Source organism: Trematomus bernacchii, unplaced genomic scaffold, assembly GCF_902827165.1.
Source record: "Trematomus bernacchii unplaced genomic scaffold, fTreBer1.1, whole genome shotgun sequence".
In the NCBI taxonomy this organism is placed as follows: Eukaryota; Metazoa; Chordata; class Actinopteri; order Perciformes; family Nototheniidae; genus Trematomus; species Trematomus bernacchii.
The window spans coordinates 11,541,544-11,560,208 of record NW_022987973.1 but is presented as its reverse complement, the minus strand read 5'-3'; the positions used below and the strand labels follow the sequence as shown (position 1 = coordinate 11,560,208).

The 18,665-nt window shown below is 38.7% G+C and overlaps 1 protein-coding gene across 1 annotated transcript in view; it reads right to left on the bottom strand.

The window, feature by feature from the left end:
- Window positions 1–18,363, bottom strand: part of LOC117471543 (ephrin type-A receptor 6-like) — a 50,715-nt gene extending 32,352 nt beyond the window's left edge. The window contains exons 1-6 of the mRNA XM_034116634.1: window positions 18,025–18,363; window positions 11,118–11,182; window positions 2,770–2,898; window positions 2,017–2,166; window positions 1,749–1,910; window positions 1,419–1,647 (exon numbers count right to left, since the gene is read on the bottom strand). Coding sequence (XP_033972525.1) covers window positions 1,419–1,647; window positions 1,749–1,910; window positions 2,017–2,166; window positions 2,770–2,898; window positions 11,118–11,182; window positions 18,025–18,103 — 814 coding nt within the window. The 5' untranslated portion in view covers window positions 18,104–18,363. The remainder of the gene's footprint in view (window positions 1–1,418; window positions 1,648–1,748; window positions 1,911–2,016; window positions 2,167–2,769; window positions 2,899–11,117; window positions 11,183–18,024) is intronic.
- Window positions 18,364–18,665: the final 302 nt, after the last annotated feature.

Below are 18,665 nucleotides of genomic sequence, written 5' to 3'. Positions count from 1 at the left end.
GAGAAGCTCCAGTTAGCCAAAGGGGAGGAACGGGTAGAATAAAGAAGTAGGACATTTACACGGCACACAGTGAGAGTGCTGCTGCTAAGCTGCTGTCAGTAATGTTTGGTGACAGGCTTCTGTGTTGTTTAAATACATATCTGGGATGAAGTAGGGAGGAAAGGGATACATAAGAAGCATGCAAAAGAGGAGAAGATAAAAAGAAAAACTACCCCGTGGAACAAATGTTGGAGATCTTTCAGCGTGGCCTACATATCAGCTTTACTAATGACTGTTGGAGATCTCTCTGTAATAACCTGAGTAACCACATCACCACAGGGGTCCTACTGGAATTTCAGCCTAGCCAGCTGAGAGTTCTGCAAATCTACAAATGTAGCAAGGCGCTAAAGGTGCCCTGCAATTATAATCATGCAGCGTGGCTCCATTAGCACCTGCCTTAATGACAACAGTCAGTTCCAGTTTCATTAATGAATGCCAGGGTTGGTAGAGTTTTAAAAAATACTAGGTGTGAGCTAAATTAGCTGTGAAACTAACAAATGAAGGCAATTAGCCAGCTAGCCTCCAGTTTGTCTGCAGTCTAATTGAGAAACCATACCAAAGACTCTTTCTGGAAAAACTTTTTCTTAATCGGTTTCCCTAACAATCGGCCACATTTAATAAGAAATGCTACAAGTAATTTGAAACAAAGAAAAAAAAAAAACTTTTAAAGAAAGCATTTATCAAAGTTGTTGGATTTGAGTGTTTATGTAAATGTTATGTAAGTGGATGTTTGCATTTATCTACGACATCATGTCATTTATCAAGACAGATTAAAATGTAACAGCAGACATAAAAGCAGCAAACCTAAAACAGTTTGTTATTACAGGAAATTATCCCCTATTTGAACCAAATAATTGATAGAGTCCAGAGAGATTGATATCAAAGCAGAAGTAATTATTTTTAAATGTCATTAAATCCTTGGTGACTCCAATAATCTCTTCATATTATATACGATCCCATAGGAGAAGAGGTTGGTGATGAGAGACAGCAAAAGTGAGACTTAAAAGGGAAGGATGAAAATAGAGCAAATAAAGGGACTTGGAGGAGAAAGAAGGGCGGGGTGTATGTGAAGCGTAAACAAAGTGGACAAGAGAGGAGAGAAGATGATGGGGGGAGGTGGAGCTGTGAGGAGAGATGTGGATGGAGAGGATCAGACAAGGATGCAGGATCTTAGAAAGAGAAGAGGGAGTTGCAGTTCTGTAAACTCAAACGCCTGCAGTTGACTGGAGAGGCCCTAGAGATCTGCTAATGTAATGCAAGGCCTTTTCCTCTCTTACCTTCTCCCCATTTCTCTATCTCTATCTGATTGTTCTCTGCATCTCTAGTTTAAGTACACAGTTGGTGTTCTGTGCTAAATGTAACACAAACACATTACTTACCTTTGCAGTAGCCATCTATCTCCTCGTGGCCGATACTACACACACAGCGGCCCAGGGGTACCAGCCAGTCTCCGTCAGCACCACAGTACAGTTTGGGTGTGTCTCTCTCTTCTGCATTCTCCACACATGCACCCCTAACCTCCACCAGAGAGGAGGAGTCCATATGTGGCACTGTGTCAGGAAACGCTGCCAGGTTCCTTAAAGTCGATGGGCAGCGTTTGTAGAACACCTTTATGTAAAAGGAAGTTAAAGTGAGCTGCCTGTCTTAATAAAAACAAATAGATTTTGTCGTTCATGCAAATATCAGTTGTTCCACATCAGTTCACTGACCTTAACAGACACGAGAGCAATACACGCTCCAACATCCTGGAAGGCTAAGTAGAAGCCCCTCTGGGTCACCGGCCCCACCTCCCTGACCTCAGTGTTGAGGCGAAGAACACGATCGCCAAGATCTGTCTGTGTAAAACTCTCATCCGCCGCTATAGTGTCCACCTTAAAGCCAACAAGAAACAAGCAAACTTCATTATACTTACTGATTAATACCATTAGCCCAACGGAACACTATTTTTCATAATACAGTATGGCTCCAATAACCAACCTTGGCATAGTCAGTAGGCCTGAAGCGAGTCCCTCCAGAGAGCGGCTCTTCTGTCTGCAGGTAGAACAGGTTGAAGGTTTCCTTACAGGTGCCAGACACCCAAGGGATGGAGTTACAGTCTCTCAGGGTGAAACGCAGCTCCACATACACCTGAGTTCAAATATTTTTAAAAGCAAGCTCATTACACATAAGAAACACAGGGCTATTAAACATTTTGTAGTCAGCTCTACAAAGCCAGAGCAATTTCCAGCTTTTTGTTTAGATATTATACAAAAATCAATTAAGTGAATCAGATAAATGAATTTCATAATATTAAATAAGTAAACAAAAACAATAAGCAATACTAAAAAAGGATGACAGCCTATGAATGTTCATCAGATAAAATGTGTGAACAGTCTTTGAAAAACTGACTTGGTGGGATCAAACTATGAATACTTCTGGGGCTTTTGATACAGCTCTGTTTCAGACTTAATGAGCAGTACTCCACGTAATGAGTAGGAAGAAATCTTGCTCTTGATCTTTGATTTCTTATGAACTGTTCTGTATTGAAATTCTTCGCATATTTAGTTCATATTTTTTCTTATGTCATGTCATGTGCCTGACATTTATTTCTCTTATTTAACATATAAGATAGCATTTGCTCCAGTTAATTTGACACTTTCCCAACCTTAAGATAATGTCCCACCAAGCCCTGCTTCAAGACTACTTCATTTGATTTAAATGTCTGAAGAAATGCTGTGATGTTGTCCAGACCCTCTGTGCAGCCTGCCTCTGGATCCATCCCGACCGCAGCCAGTTGTTCTGGTTTGGCTCCATTACGTGGCAGACCTGGAAGGTGTGAATCGGTCTGTTCTGCTCATCCATCTCTGTGATGGCGTCCCACTGAAGAGATAAGGGAAGAAATGACTGTATGGGTACATTTGCCATAAAGCAATCTTAATAAATCTATCCACCACTCTCAACATGGCTTCTAAAAATAGACAATCTAGACAGTTTAGTTCGCTAGTATATTTGCTAAATAGTTCCTGCCGGGCATGTATGCAATAATAAGAATGTCCAATTACTTAATGCCATCATACTTTTTGATCACATGGGTGAACTGACCCTTTAAGACACCAGTAATTTTTGAGTTGGTGATTAATTATCTGTCTTTAGGGCTGTAATATAAAATGGACAACCTGTGCATTTCGTATTTCATGTAGTGAAACCTAATTTCTATAGAAACATGATGTTTGACAGGCACCATGTTAGTCTCACCAATGTTTTCCTTGTGTTGCATCAGCCCGACTCTTTCATTTGTCTGCTTCACTTTAACGGTTGGATGATCACAGCTTCAAAGCTCAAACGTATATTTACTGAACCTCTTACTCACAACTACTGTCACAACAAATGGACGGCTGGGATTGTGTAAGTTACACAGCTAGAAAAAGTGATATCTCAATAACTGGATAACACTACACAACGTTTCTAAGTGTTTACATTGCCTTAATTTACATCTGTTTTATTGAAAACGTATAGATAATGCATTTTTTGAACAATACTCAAGTTAATAATATGAACAAAGCAAATTGAAACACTGCACTGCCATGCATATATTGGTTGTGATTTAATATAATTTCAGTACAATTTAAGCTGGGGTTGAAGGTATATTTTGGCATCACTGGGAGAAAATGACACAAAAACAACCTTTCAATAAATCTAATAATTATGTGGTACATTTTTTGGAAATGCTGCAGCTGTGAGCATTTGGCTATGACGTGCAGAAGGCTAGATTATTATAGAAGAAAATACTTTTTTCACACCAGCTCAACACTCTGAACAGGTCAGCAGTAAGTATGTATCTTGATTGCCCACAGAGAGCGGTCTGCCCACCCCAGATGAGACTCATTTCAACACAAAATAGTCCACTCATAAACAACTCCAAAACTTTCATGGCCATATTTATCATTAAAGTTACAAAGAGAATATGCACTTAACAACACTGTGCTTAACAATATATTCAAGCTAAAAAAGAACAAACTGAATAATGTATTCCTCCATTGGCCTGTCTCCATATGTGTTCTGTTACATGGAATAAACCAGTGAAAAAGAGAGCAAATTCCAGAAAAATACAATGTCACCTTCCTTTACCTTACCTCTTGACATGGATCACTCAAACTTGCATAATGGATTATGGGATACTGAGTTCTGTTCAAGACTACGGTTGTCATTGTGGGCAATAACACACTTTTGGCAAACCCTCAAAATAAAAGGGTCCTTTCAGCCTATTGCAAAGGTTTTGGTCTGTAAATCTTTATGTCTATGTTAGGATCAATCCCCTAAATGTGTACAGAAATACTAAATACTAAAAGGGTGTCACTATCCAATATGTCTCCCAGTGTTCTCCGAGAGGCAAGACACTGAAGCCTCTTCCACGATCATTTCCAGGAGTGGACTGGAAGGAGGACGTGAGAAAGCATAAATAGCTAAATGGAAAGCACTCTGCAACTGCTTATTGATTTCACTCTCTACCTTGTTGGTACCTACATTATGTAATTCTGTATCTGAGTGATATCTGCAAAATGGGCTGTTCAATAGGAGAACATTTGCAAGTCACTGCTCGAATGTGCTATGCATACAATTTAATTTTAGAATGCACACACACATGGTGTTGCTGCTAAGTCCTTAATGAACATCTTAAATATGTTTAACAAAGGACCTGATGAAGGTAGATGACAGAATTGAGTAGTAGAGAAATTGAAACTGAGGTAGAGTGTTCTCTAATATTAATTATTAAAAACACTTTAACCTTGACTGGAGCGTAGTAATTAATCTAATATTAATCAAGCTATCTAAATTAGCTCTATGTGACGCCTACAGGCTAAATAATGAATAAATCATAATCACATCCTCTTTCGTTTGAGACTCTAGCCAGACAATAACGCTACGTCGTGCCTTTTGAAGTCACGTAATCAAATATCATTGCTATGGCAACAAATGAGCAAAATCAAAAACTGGAGGAAACACCTTGGTATAGAATTCAGTTCTATGTTCATACAATAAGCTTTATTATAATGTAACTAGGTTCAGATATGTAAACATTAGCATAATGTTATAACTCTATTTGTTGTATTATTAGCATTTAAGTCCTCTTGGTTTTTCTTTGAGGGGTTTTGGCTAAAGTTGTGGCTCAAGTTTGCAGTTTGAGACAGACAAATCAAACAGGTGTCTTCCAAAGTTTCTTTTAGTACAACATGTTCCCTTTGTATTACCATCCCTCCACTGCATTGCAGCAGACTAACTTACGAAGATACCAAAGACCCATTTGATTTGATGAACTTTAGGATGCATTTTGCTCTGAATGAGACCAGTGGATTTTGTTCCCCGCAGAACATGTTCCGAGAGATGTCTTTATCGCCAGTAAGAGCAGGAGAACTGTTTACAGGACACAGGAACTGATTTGTGTTCAGGTGGGCATTTGGCAACTTAAAGGAAGGTGGGGAGAAAGAGTGGATGACTTGCAGCAAAGTGACGTTCATCTTAATGGAACTTGGATATCTGTAGCAATTTCCTTGGCAATAGATCCGTTAGTTGAGATATTTCTGTCTTGACCAAAGTGTTTGACTGACTGAGAGAAATACATTGCAATCCTTAGTAACACTAGCATGACTGAAAATCTCAAATGTAATGATCATGCCAGTCAGCATGTTACTGCTGAAACTCCCTACAAGTGTATCGAAGTGGAAATGCTGTAGAAATTATAGAAAGGAATTGATAGTTCAAGCAAGACTCACACACTTGAGAGGAGTTTCTGTAACATATACTCTGTCATTTCAGTGCCCTCCTTAGAGACCAGAAACAGAGACTCAGTATCTTTAAATAAAGCAGGCTTTCTGGTTTGCATAAGATCAGCATTAAGTAATTGAAGTTCCATTATGCATACAAACAACCGAAAATGGTAATTTGTCACTTTGTGTGCCTCGGTGTTCTAAAATGCCCCCTTGGGATGTGGCATGGTTCAGAGCAGACAAAACAAATGCAGACCTCGATTTTGAAAGATGAGCTGCAGCCCACGCGCTCTGAGGCAATCAGATATGCACCTACTAATCGCTTTGCCTATTATCCCCAGGCCTAGCAGACTGTAGCAGGCAGAAAACAGGTTTTGAGAACAAGGTGTTTAATTCATTAATGTATTGAATTTACAATAATATTGTGATTTGAGAGTGCAGTACAAGTTTTTTTAAATCTGGCTGGTAAAAAAAGTTATTTGTTGACTTTGTTTGGAGTCTGACTGAGACGAATTACTAATGAAAACTACAGGTGTATAAAAACAATTTGGGGCTTAATTAGTTTGGCTTTGTGACCCTTGAGTTTGTTCTCACTTATTAAGCAATAAAAACACCTCATATCAACACAATGACCATACAGTTAGACCGGCCCACATTAAGCGTCCTAATGGCTTTTTCTTGTTCAGACACACTTTTAAATGTCCAAAGGGATTTCAAGTCTGCAACCAACACAGCAATTAAGGACCATGGTGTCTGCATACAAAAGGGGATTTGAAGGAGAGGCGAAGAAGCATGGAGTACTTCAACATTATTGCTTAGTAAATGAAAATGGACTTATTTGCATTGATGATTTATTATTGTACTAATGTAAACGCATGGTTATTTCAGTTTTGAACATGCCATATGACGGGAAGCTCTATGAACCATCAGCTGGTTTTAAAATTGTTTTTGTGATTTGGAAGGTGTGTGCTTCAACTTAAGTTTTCAAATCCTTTTCGGCATGTTATTGATTTTCCTCTTATAATCATTAATTGTAGTAATTGAATTGTCATGTTTAATCCGTGTTTCTGTTACTTCTTATAGTTTATTTATCTGTTCCAGTGACTGCTAAATCACAAATAATGAGAACCAGTCAAAAATAACCATGCACATTGCTTGACATGGATGCTGTTGTAGCACAGTACAGCCTGTTTTCTCCCATGTTTCCTCCCTGCAGTGTTTTTGTCCCAGCACTCAATACTGGACGGAACAGCTGCCACCTGTGCATGTAAATCCCAATATGTTTATTACACATCCTGTCTCCACCGGGCTTCAGGGTAGACTCCTACCTCTTAGGTGAAGTAGTGTTCTGCATCCTTATTTGAAAACTGACGATGCCAACTGAGCCCTTTTCTGAACTCACAGAGACACACACTAGCCTTCCCCCTGACATAAAGAAGTTGTTGCAAAGCCTCGTGCAGAGACAGCCAGAAAGTGGAAACTTTCTACAGTTTTCTAACATTTCTAACTCCTCTTGTTGGGATGATTTTAGTTTTTCTTGCACAGTTGTTCTCTGCAACTCAAGGTACGCACTCGGCTCGTCACAGAAATCTTTGACAGCCACTAAAGTTATACAATACAATTACAATTGGCTGGGAATAAAGCTAGGTGTGAAAGTGTGACTTCAACTTTATATTCAACACAAGTTCACTGTTGTACGTTCTAATTTTGTGTTACATGACGTCTCAGCCAGTTCCCTCTCCTCGCCCACTTATGGCTCATGTATGTTATTAAACTATAACTACACTGGATGTGGCAGCAGAAGAACTGTGTGAAAAGGGAGCTCAACAGAAAGGGAGCAAAGAGGTGCTCTTTAATGCGATCATTTAATGCAAATGCAGTGCTGTTAGTGCCAAGGAATACTTACACCCTTCAAGAGAGCTTTTGAATTTGGCCTCAACCTATAAACTACAGTATGTGATCATTTTATTCAATCATAATCTCATACTGACACTTGACAATTACTTGTTTTCATGTACCAGAATATGCGAGACAACTGATGACTTGAAGCCGATCGAAGGACAGGTTTATTAACCACCTACTGTCTGCCTGCGGGACACATAACTTTCACTGACTTTTAGAACAATATAAATCTACAAAAAATAATACTACATCATGTATTAGATGTATTTATACATCAGTCATTCTTCTTTTCAGTCACTGTGGTATCCAACTGAAATCATGAAAGTGTGATTTGTTCATTTATTCATTCACATCCATAAATACAAGTAAACAAAAACACACATGTACCTATATCAGCTAAAGCAAAAAAAGAAGCTAAACTCAGTTACTATTTACTTAAATCTGATCAACCAGTGTCAACAAATATAAGAAACAACAAACCAGTATCACTTAATTGGGCTGACTAGACAGACATATCGAGCATCAATAACCAGTACTAGGCATCCAACTATATAACACATAGATAGCCTGTATAAGAAAGGTCTGAGCTGACTACTCCCTGAGGAGGCTCAGGTCCTTCAATGTCTGATAGGGATGAATCGTGTAAAGAGTCCTGTCACAGTGTGATGTTGGGAGCACCAAAAGAAGGCCAACAGACTGAATACACTTCTAAAGACGACTGGGTCTGTCAATGTATCCAAGCTGGTCTCACTGAAGAAGATGGCAGAGGACAAAATGCTGGCAAAGCTATATCATGGATTAAACCTCCCACCCTTTGCACAACCAAGTTCATATTGGAACACTTTAAACATTCGGAAAAGCACACTGTAATATTGTTCATATTGATTGACTTATATTCAACTTTAATTCTAACCTGTGTTTGCTTCATTGTCATCGATGCCTATTTATGTATCTCGCTGCTATATGACATTTTAATTTAACTGCGGGAAGTAATAAGGTTAACTATCTATGAATATCACATCAGCTACATTAATCGAGCACAGATAATGGCATTCCTAAATACACTTTGAACATTTGAAGTATTCCCATGTTTCCCTGTTTAATCCTTTTTGAGCTTGCTGGACTTGAGGCCCCAGTTGTTCAAAGTTCAAAGTTCAAAGATCAGGAGATGTCAGGGAAAAGTACCACAAAGCACAGGGAAGCATATATCAGTGAGTCACTCAAATCCATTTACAGTTCTACACACTTTAACATTTATTTTGGTATTGGTTACCCTGACAACTATCTTTTTATTCTCAGTGGGTAAGCCAGTGGTCACCTGTATTTGTATCTGTATGTGTACAGGGAGGAAAAAAATGAATATTGTAGAGTTCCTTCAAGGTGATCATTTTGAGTATTAACCTTTCATGTTGCTAGGCTTTGAAAAAGACATTACACACATTCTTACGCACTTACCTACGTTGCACAGACAGATATTGTTGTAATAGCAAGGCTAAGAGGTGTGAGGCTTTGATTAGAACAAGACAATTTGTCATTGTCAGACTAAGGGGAAGAGAGTGAGAGAGGCGTTATGAAAATATCATTATAATCTCTGTAGTTGTAATGAATTATTGATTTGCTGTGAATCTGGATGGTGGTGTTGTGTTTTTGTTAAACCAATTAATGACGTTGTTGCTCCCCAAAGCAAAAACCTGTGTAGGCTGTGTGTAGCGAAGAAGCTGTTGCAATATTGGTATTTGGCCCTGAAAATATCTCAGTACTTGGTTTCTATTTATTGGTTTTGCTCAAAAGGATTTATCACACTTTTAATAATGGCCTGAAAGCACAAACAGTCCCGCTTCCACATCTTGTCCTGAATTAGACACATTATAGAAAAATATTCATGTTTTTGATGATTGCTCAGTCCTAGCTGAAATATTTGTCAGAATTAAATCAACGGCATTTCCACTTTCTAAAATGCTCAACTCTGTACAAATAATTTGCTACAATTAAATTAGTTAAAGGCTTGGTCAAATCTGTATTTATTGCGTGACATTTGAAAGACGTGATACCTGCTCTAGGAAGTGTGTATGTTCACACAATGGTCTTTTCACTAAAAACATCACAAAAAGCTAGTGGAAATGTGGCCTTTCATAGTAGTCCTTCATTATGTTCAAGGTATGATGTTTAAATAAGACATAATATAACCAATATCCCTGAACATTTAATATGTTTTTTTTCCACGTCTGCTGTATGCACAAGCATGTATGCAATTCAGGAGAAGCCGACTTAATCTTGCATACTTTACTTTACTTTACTGTTTTAACTAATTCTAGTACCTTGATTCTGATTCTGATCATCTTAACAACCTCCGTTTACTGGATTTGGATCCTCATTTCAAGAATAAAGGATGATGGTGACACATGAGTTTATCCAGGCAATTACCACTTTGACATGTAGACCATGATATTGTTAAATATTATATTGTTTTCTGGTTAAAAAAACATCACATATATGTTAATACTGGACTAAATTTGGTTGAAAAGTGAACTTAAAGTAGCATATAGCCATGGTATAGACATCTTCCATTCATTGCAACATACTGTATTTCCAACACACACTAATCGTGGTAGTGTACTAAAGCCATCAAAGCTCTGCACATTCTGCATGGCAGCTGCCACGCTGCTCACCCTAAAGCTAAGCTGTCACTTGCTGCTCCTGCTGACACTGTTCAGCATTTCAAAAGCCCTACAGCATCCACCTAGATGGTATTATCGCTCTTCACTGCCAGCTCTGCCTTGCTTGATGCTTCCTTGTGTTGGAGGTCAGAGCCTTGACATCAATGCTGTATATATTATCATTCACATAATACTGACTGACTTGGCTAACTTAACTACAGTCCAATATGAAGCACATGTTGAGGTTAAGCATTAAAATACCATTGAAAGAATGTAATGTAACCTGGACACCTTAAAAACTTCACTTGTCAACTATTTTTATCCTGGTTTTAACCTTGGCATAGAGGTTATATATTTGCAGATTTGTTTTGCGGAGTTGTTGACACTGGATGACACGTAGGTCTGAATACTGTCAAAAAGGTTGGCATGAAAAATATGAAGCCTGCTGCCTGTATGTTTATACTGAGACCCAGGGTCCTGTCTCCTGTCTGTCCCCGACACTTACAGTTTGAGCAAAACTTTGACAACTTTGACTACTCTAGCTCAGGTTGGAAGGGGTTGTAGGTCAGGTTTATGACTCTTTGGATGTTCAGGTCCAATGAACATCAAAGAGTCCAATGTTCATGTCCAATAGTCATTGGTTTATCAAACAGTAATATTTCATGTTGTATAATATACATTTTGCTCCCTTGTTTGACTGGCAAATATTGGCAAGTTTCTGAACAACAGACACAAAAAACTGTTGTGAATATTCTTATTTACTAATGTTACTTACCCCATTGACAGGATATGTATTCCAGTCCAGTTCGCCTAGCACTGTCGTAGTGTCCAACAGAACCACTAGAGAGAATGGGGTGGAGAAAAGAAAGTCATGTAAGAAAGTCATGGAGAAGAAAAGTTGGAAGAAGGACAATATAACACAAAGTGTGACATGAGAGGGGAAGAGAGAGTGTGAGAGATGTTGGGCAGTGAATTTAAAAAGAAGCGAAATAGAGGTGACAAAATAAGAAGGGAGCAGACAATAGTTATCAAGCTGTCAATGAGGAGCAGACAGAGATGTAAAGCCCTTATCGGATTCAACCAGCTATGAAATAACAGCTTTTAGGAAAGAACACCAACACTACCACGGATCCGCCCTCCACCTGGAAGTCTGGAAGATTAGTACTCTCCTTCTCAGAGGTCAGGAGTGTACATCAAGATGAGCCAAAGATGCATCAAGGAGAAAGACACAACTTCAAATATTTAACAAAAAAAATATGACCTAATGAAAGGATAACAATAGCCAATTTAAGACAAATAAGTTCATCTTTTATCAATGGGGACAACCTTTCAATTAGGATCAATACATTATTGGAATTTCACTAAAGTGCCATTGAGCCAATTCATCTCTTGATAGCAAAGCCTTGTATCCCAAAAATGATGCCCATATTGGATGATTACTCACAATTTAGGTCCAGTTGCAACTATCAGTACCAATGTGCTTGGAATGCTGGTTAAGTGTACGGTAAATCTTTCATGCAGGAGGGGAGTTTGCCTTAAGCAACATATCTGATCTTTTGCCTTTTTATTAACAACCGTCATTCATGTGTATTAGTTGCCTTACTCTAAACACAACATATTGTTTTGCCATAATTAAATCACCATTCTGTAGTTGACATGCAAATATGTTATAGAGTGATAATTAAAAAAATATATATATATTAAAAGTCACTAAAAGTAATCCAGGGTTTTGCAGTTTCATACAATATTGACGTTCCTGTTTTGCGATAGCTGCAATGAGATGTGTGAACATGTTTTGTCAAATTGGGAAAGTGTTGTTATGTACAACAATAAATGGATTAGTGAACAGATGAGTGCACAAGACGATCTGGGCCTCATTGTTCTAAAAGGCAAATGTGCACTGCAGAGATTATCCGCAGTAAGCAAACAAGGAAACGCATGATGCCAATCTGAACACGATCCAGTGTGACACAACAAAATGTGGATGGACAGACAGATGAAAGACAGATGAACCGACTAATTATATGTTTTAATGATGAGGGACAGCCACTTTTTGCATTTTGGCTTAAGACTTTATTCACATCTGTCTACCTTATGTCCAATTCCGACTGTACAATATCAGCCTGACCCTCTGGCAGACTCGGGGCTTTGCTAATTTTAGTAATAAAAGAAGCGTTGCTTAACTGGAAACTAAACTACTCAGCATTTGAGATACATTGCAATCAACAACAAGAGTACCAATTCATATTCCTTTTCCCTTTGTCTGGTTTTGCAAGCAATAGAGTGGTGTAGTGACAAGTACTAAAACCCGAAGTGAGTTAGCATTTTACCACCTCCGGTTCCCTCGTCTCGGAGTCAATGGGATATCTCCATAGGATTTTGGAAAATAGCTCGAAATAAGGTCTGTGGTTGACAACAATGTAAGAGACGGATCACGTTTTGTTCTACGACCTTAAATACATCAGCAGTGACCCCAGTGGTGATTCTTGAAGAGTTTACGTGTCTGAAAAATGATGGTTGTTAACAAGTGGCTGAATAGGACTACAGAAGTTGTCGAGGACGTTGTACGTCATTAAGCCGAACACGTAAACACTCCCGCTAAGTTTGTTTGCCCTGTTCTGCTTGAAAGCAAGTACTTGCCTCCTGCAAACTGTTAAAACAAATGCTTCAACTTGTACAATTTTGAATCTGTATTTTTGAACATCGATCTCAAGTTGGCGTGACGTTGAAGTCGTGCGACCCTGCTGTAGTTCGTTTATATCATAACGTTAACATTTTGCTTCTGGCGATTAGATATACGATTCGAAAATTATAAAAAGTAGGTTAGACATGTGGATATTATCCGGCTGAACAAAACGTGCATTTATCTAACAGGTTCGTATTCCACAGACCTTATTTCGAGCTATTTTCCAAAATCCTATGGAGAAATCCCATTGCTTTTTTGTCGAGGGAACCCATGTGCAGCTTACTTCCGGGTAAATACGTCATCCCTGCACCACTCTATGCAAGTCGTGAAACAGCGTACCTCTGATTCGTCCAGTTCTAAAGTTTAGCATCGCTCGGCCATGTCATGCCAAGAAGGACTATACTAGCTAATTTGACACGGTGAGCATGTTAAAATAAGTAAACATGGTGTATTCTAATCTTGCCATTAGTGTTAGGTGTTTTCTTTTTGGATGAGCATGTTAACAACTGTGTTACTCTGTGACCACATTGTGTGCATACAGGTGTAACATCCTCGAGCTGTCTGCACTCTGGTCACGGCTCAGGCATGATGAGCCATTATCTGGCCCCGCGCTAAGCCCCCTCAGCCAATTTGATAGGATAAATGTGCAATTTCCTTTGTCTCCACACAGCCAGTTAATTACAATCTCTAACAATAAAGTGCCATCCCACTTATGCAGTCGACACTCTCGACGAAGGAGTCACATCTTCAGACGACCTGTCACTCCAGTTTACGGCGGACTTTGCCAAATCTGGACTAATTTAATGGGGTTGCTTCTGTTTTGAGAGCAAGTCAGATAACCAGAGCAGATACATTTTGGTGAGACTAAATGAACCGCTTCAGTATTTACAGAGACTTAATTTAGCCTTGATCCCCTGCTGGTAATTAAGGGCTGAGTTATAATAAGATGGCCTTGGTTCTGTTCAAAAGTTGGACACAGAGAGGAGAGAGAGAGAAAGACTGTGAGATTTGGATTTTTTACTTAATTAGCCTAGAAAAAAACTATCCTTCATTAGTATGACTGATCCGTTCCATATCATGTTTGAAAGCAGCAAACCTTTCCCAACAACTCCCTTCACTGTGTTTCTGTCCGTGTCTTACACACACACTAACACTCACACACACACACAAAACATACATACACAGTATCGTAGTCATAAAATAATTAAATTCCTGCAACTGTCTTTGCAGCCAGGAAATAATAGATGACCCAAGACCACGGTGCTGAATTTGATACACAGATTTTTATCACTCAGGAGGAAAGCAAATCACATTACTCCTGTCTGGGTATTGTGTCTGGGAGCATAGTAATCTGCAAATATCTTTTGCTATAGGACCATCGGATAAATATCACATTTCAGAAAGATGGTGGGTACAAATAATCTCTATAGCAATAAACTGCCCCATTTTCTCATGTGATCTCTTACTGATACACTTGCAGTGACATTGTCGGGTGCACATGTTCATTGTGTCAGCAAACAAATGTTTAACAATCAAATCCTGAAGCTGAATTGAGTGCTTTTTCAGCTAATCTGTGGCATTCAGTTTGTTTCTACCTGCTTGAAGCTCACTTACACACTCAAGATGTAATAACTGTGCTGTTGATAGGCGGTTGCTTAGCTATAAATCATTAACGACTAACTGCTTTTATAGGCATATTGTTCTATCAAACTGAACAAAAGGTTTGAACCAGTAACAGAGTAATCTTAGCATCTGACCGTGAACACAGTCCAAAACAAAGGCACTGTGAACGTCACGGCTTCAATGTCACAGGAGAAAAGAACTCGACTTGTTGCTGGATATTTTTACAGATAAATCAAAGACATAAAACTTAAAAGTGGGCTTTCTTTTTGTTTTGGAGAGAACCAGGCTAGCTTGTTACACCTTCTTCTAGTTATATGTTATTGGACTTATATTGTGATACATTTTTTTGACCTTATACTTGCCAACACTCCTGCACCAAATATTATTGTCTTGTGTCCACATGCACCACATGTCAATGCCTACCTACTTACTGTATAGTGGCATAGATTACACACATCTCTTCAGTACACAGCCTTCTATTTAAACCAAGTTAGTATTTGTCTGAGTCTATCCAAGAAGACAAGCTTGGCTTAAATCCGCCAGAGACAACAAATTATATAAGGGTCCTCTTTTTTTTCTGTTTCTAGGATGTGGTTACAGAAGACCATTGGGAGAGGAACAGTCATTATTTTCTTTATGAGATGATGATAAAAGTTGACATCTAATTCACCTGATCATGACAGAGTTGATATATTAAAATAGGAAAACAGTGCAGCATCTGCCCCGACGCAGCACGCTACTGTTGTGTCAACTGTTACCGAGATGTCCGACCGATCCTTTTAAAAACACACTAGATAACTAAGAAAGGTTTAAGTATATAGTCGATTAAGGAAATCATTTATTTACAGCTAATTTGCACAGTTTATGTTAAGACATTTGATGGGGCATGTATACTTTTCGTACTTCTTAAACTAGAACTGGCCTAATTTGACACAATTGATAGTAAAGTATCTTTATATTGACTGCATTCACAACAGCTAAAATACCAATTAATATCATGTTATATACAAACTACATCTCATCTCTCTCACTTCCCTCAGTCTGAATACATTCATATTCAATTCACATTCACTAGCAAACTCACTCAGATAAACTGCATCGGCTAACATATAGAAAAGCCTGCTCTCACTCAATTCTAAACTCCTCATGTTGTCTTTTTCTAAAGTTCCCCCTGTGCATCCCCTCGCCTTCAAACCTGTCACCACCACGGGCAGACAGGCATCCTAAGGGGAACACTGAGCAAACACACACACACACACACACACACACACACACACACACACACACACACACACACACACACACACACACACACACACACACACACACACACACACACACACACACACACACACACACACACACACACACACACACACACACACACACACACACACACACACACACACACACACACACAAATGAAGTGAAGGAGACTTTGACATAAACATTCAGGAAGGAATATTAAACTGACCCCTGCAAATGTGCAGGGTGGAATATGTCAAGAACAGATAACATCATGGAAACCCATTTCCCATGTGACTTATGATATGGACTGAGTGTACTGTAGATGAAATCATTATGTCCCATGTTTCTCATAAATATGCAACATGCTGCCCATATGACTAGAAAATACATTTTGAAAAGCAGGAAATTATTCTGTGTAAACTAATGGTCCAACACAATAAATATATAATGTTTGGAAATAATTATAGCTAAAGTAAAAGGAATCTGGTGTGGCCATTATTGAAAAATATTATCAGCTATGAATGAACTCAGCATGGGGGACAGAAAAAACTCTAAATTATGACATTTGACAGAGTTGGCCAGAGGCTGCCATTTACTGTAACACTCTGTGATCTCTGGCTTTGCCCATGTTTCTGTGCACTCAGATTTGGATGGTGAAGTATCAGAGCCTTAATAATTTGGGTGATGGAGATCTCAATCTGTACCGCACACAGAACCCAGGTGTGCATTTTGATTCTGTAAATGTATTTCAGCAACATACTGTAACATTCAAATATTTTGAGATGAAGTGGATAACAACGTACTAAATTATGACTTACTTTGGCATGTTTAGTCTTTTAAAGATGGGTGCTCTAGTTGTACAGCATCAGTTATTAGGATAGATGAATGATATCAGGAAAACGGAAATGTAATGCTGTCAATGTGTTTTTTTTGGTAAAATTCGGCAAAGTTAATAGGAGATTGAGCGTTTTGGAAAAGTGGCCAAGATATCACAAGATATATGGTATCAATGATTGGATGAGATTAGATCTACAAGAACCAAGATTTTTTTGACAAATTCAGAGTAAGATTGATACTAAAAGTAACCAACACGTGATTATTACTGCTAAAGATGAGTTTCTTAAACTAGCCTTCAGTATCAGTGAGGAGTACCGTGAGCCTCTGCTAAGATCAATGAACTTGATTCCAACACATCGACTATATCACATGCATTGTGAAGCTGTACATTTTTGAATGTGGATTCCTTGTTAACTTCTGAATCAAATACATATATTTAGTGAAGGACTAGGTGTGTGAGTCATTATTAATACTGCCATATGTTAAGTCTTTCAGAGATGTGTGTGATCAGAACAACAAATAAAAGGATTAAAACCAATACTGAGATCTTTTGGTTTTAACCAACATTGTTGAATGCATTTTTAGGCGGCACATGCATAAATGTGTGTTGTTCTATAGATTCATAGCCAGATCAGAGCCAACACATTGTTATACTGCCATTTTTAGTGTACAAGGTTTTGTGTAAGCTTTAAAGTATTGTTAGGTAAGATACTGCAACACAGACTGATATATATTGGTTCACACAACATATTTAAATATTTGACATACATTTTTAGACTATAAATAATGAAATTGTTTAAATTGTTTGCACATTTCAAACCAAACCTCCACTCAACTAAAAAAACGATGCTATAGGGTCCAATGTCGATGTATTGGTTGTTGAATAACTAATACATTTACATTTATGGGGAATGGTAAAACGCCTGAGGTAAAAAATAAGTCACCCAGTGTCATTCTATCATTATGGATACAATTAAGACTTTATACTGTTACTTTAGCCTAGTGTGTGTCACCTTTGAAAAGATTACACTTAATCACACATGTAAATAAGGTGACTGCACTAGATTCATGAACTATTCTTATTTTGTTTAAAGTGTATGTTAATGTCATTATACATTCATGGTATGATTGCAGACCGTAAACGAGATTGAACAGCACAATATTAAGTTACCTTGTGCGTAATGGGGAGGGCAGAGGTTCCGTGTTTCTGGAAATACTCAACATTTGTCAGATTTGTTGCACCCAACCTTGTTCTTAAGTTTGTGGTTTAAATGCTCTTTGTACTCACCCTGGTTTGTGGTTCCCGGGTCCGACAGAATACTTCTGAACAGAAACAAAAGCACACAGTATTTCCCCCCGGAGCACATCGTTGAGTCAGACACAAGTGCGCTCGGAACTAAAACGCTGCACAGACTCCTAAATAGATCCCCAAAAGGGAAATATGGGGTTTCATGTAAGAGGCTACTGAAATCGTCCCCGTACGCACACTCAGAAGGTCACTCTCAGATCCATAGGAGTTCTTATTTATTTCTCAGCCATCCCAGACGATATAAACGGCCAGCCATTGCGCGCAAAGAGCCCGATTGCTTCAGCTGTAGCGAGTTTAACAACTAACAAAATAAGTGGAGTAGTGTCCGTGTCTTAAACTCAAACAAGGACAGGTCGCCGGGTGCAGAGTATCCCCAAAGTGTCCCAAGGTAGTAGTGTTTAAGTCAGTTAGTTTGACAGTTGGTACCCCTTTTATCGAGAGAGAAAAGGGAAAATCCCGGACTTCCCGCTTCACTTTCAGCCAATGCATCCCTCACTGTGTCTCTGCATCCGTGCGTGCATCTCCCCCCTCGCTCTCTCTCTATCTCTCTCTCACTCACTCTCTCTCGCCCTCTTTCTGGCGCAAGGTGAGGAGCCGGTTTTTAAATCACAAGTCACTGC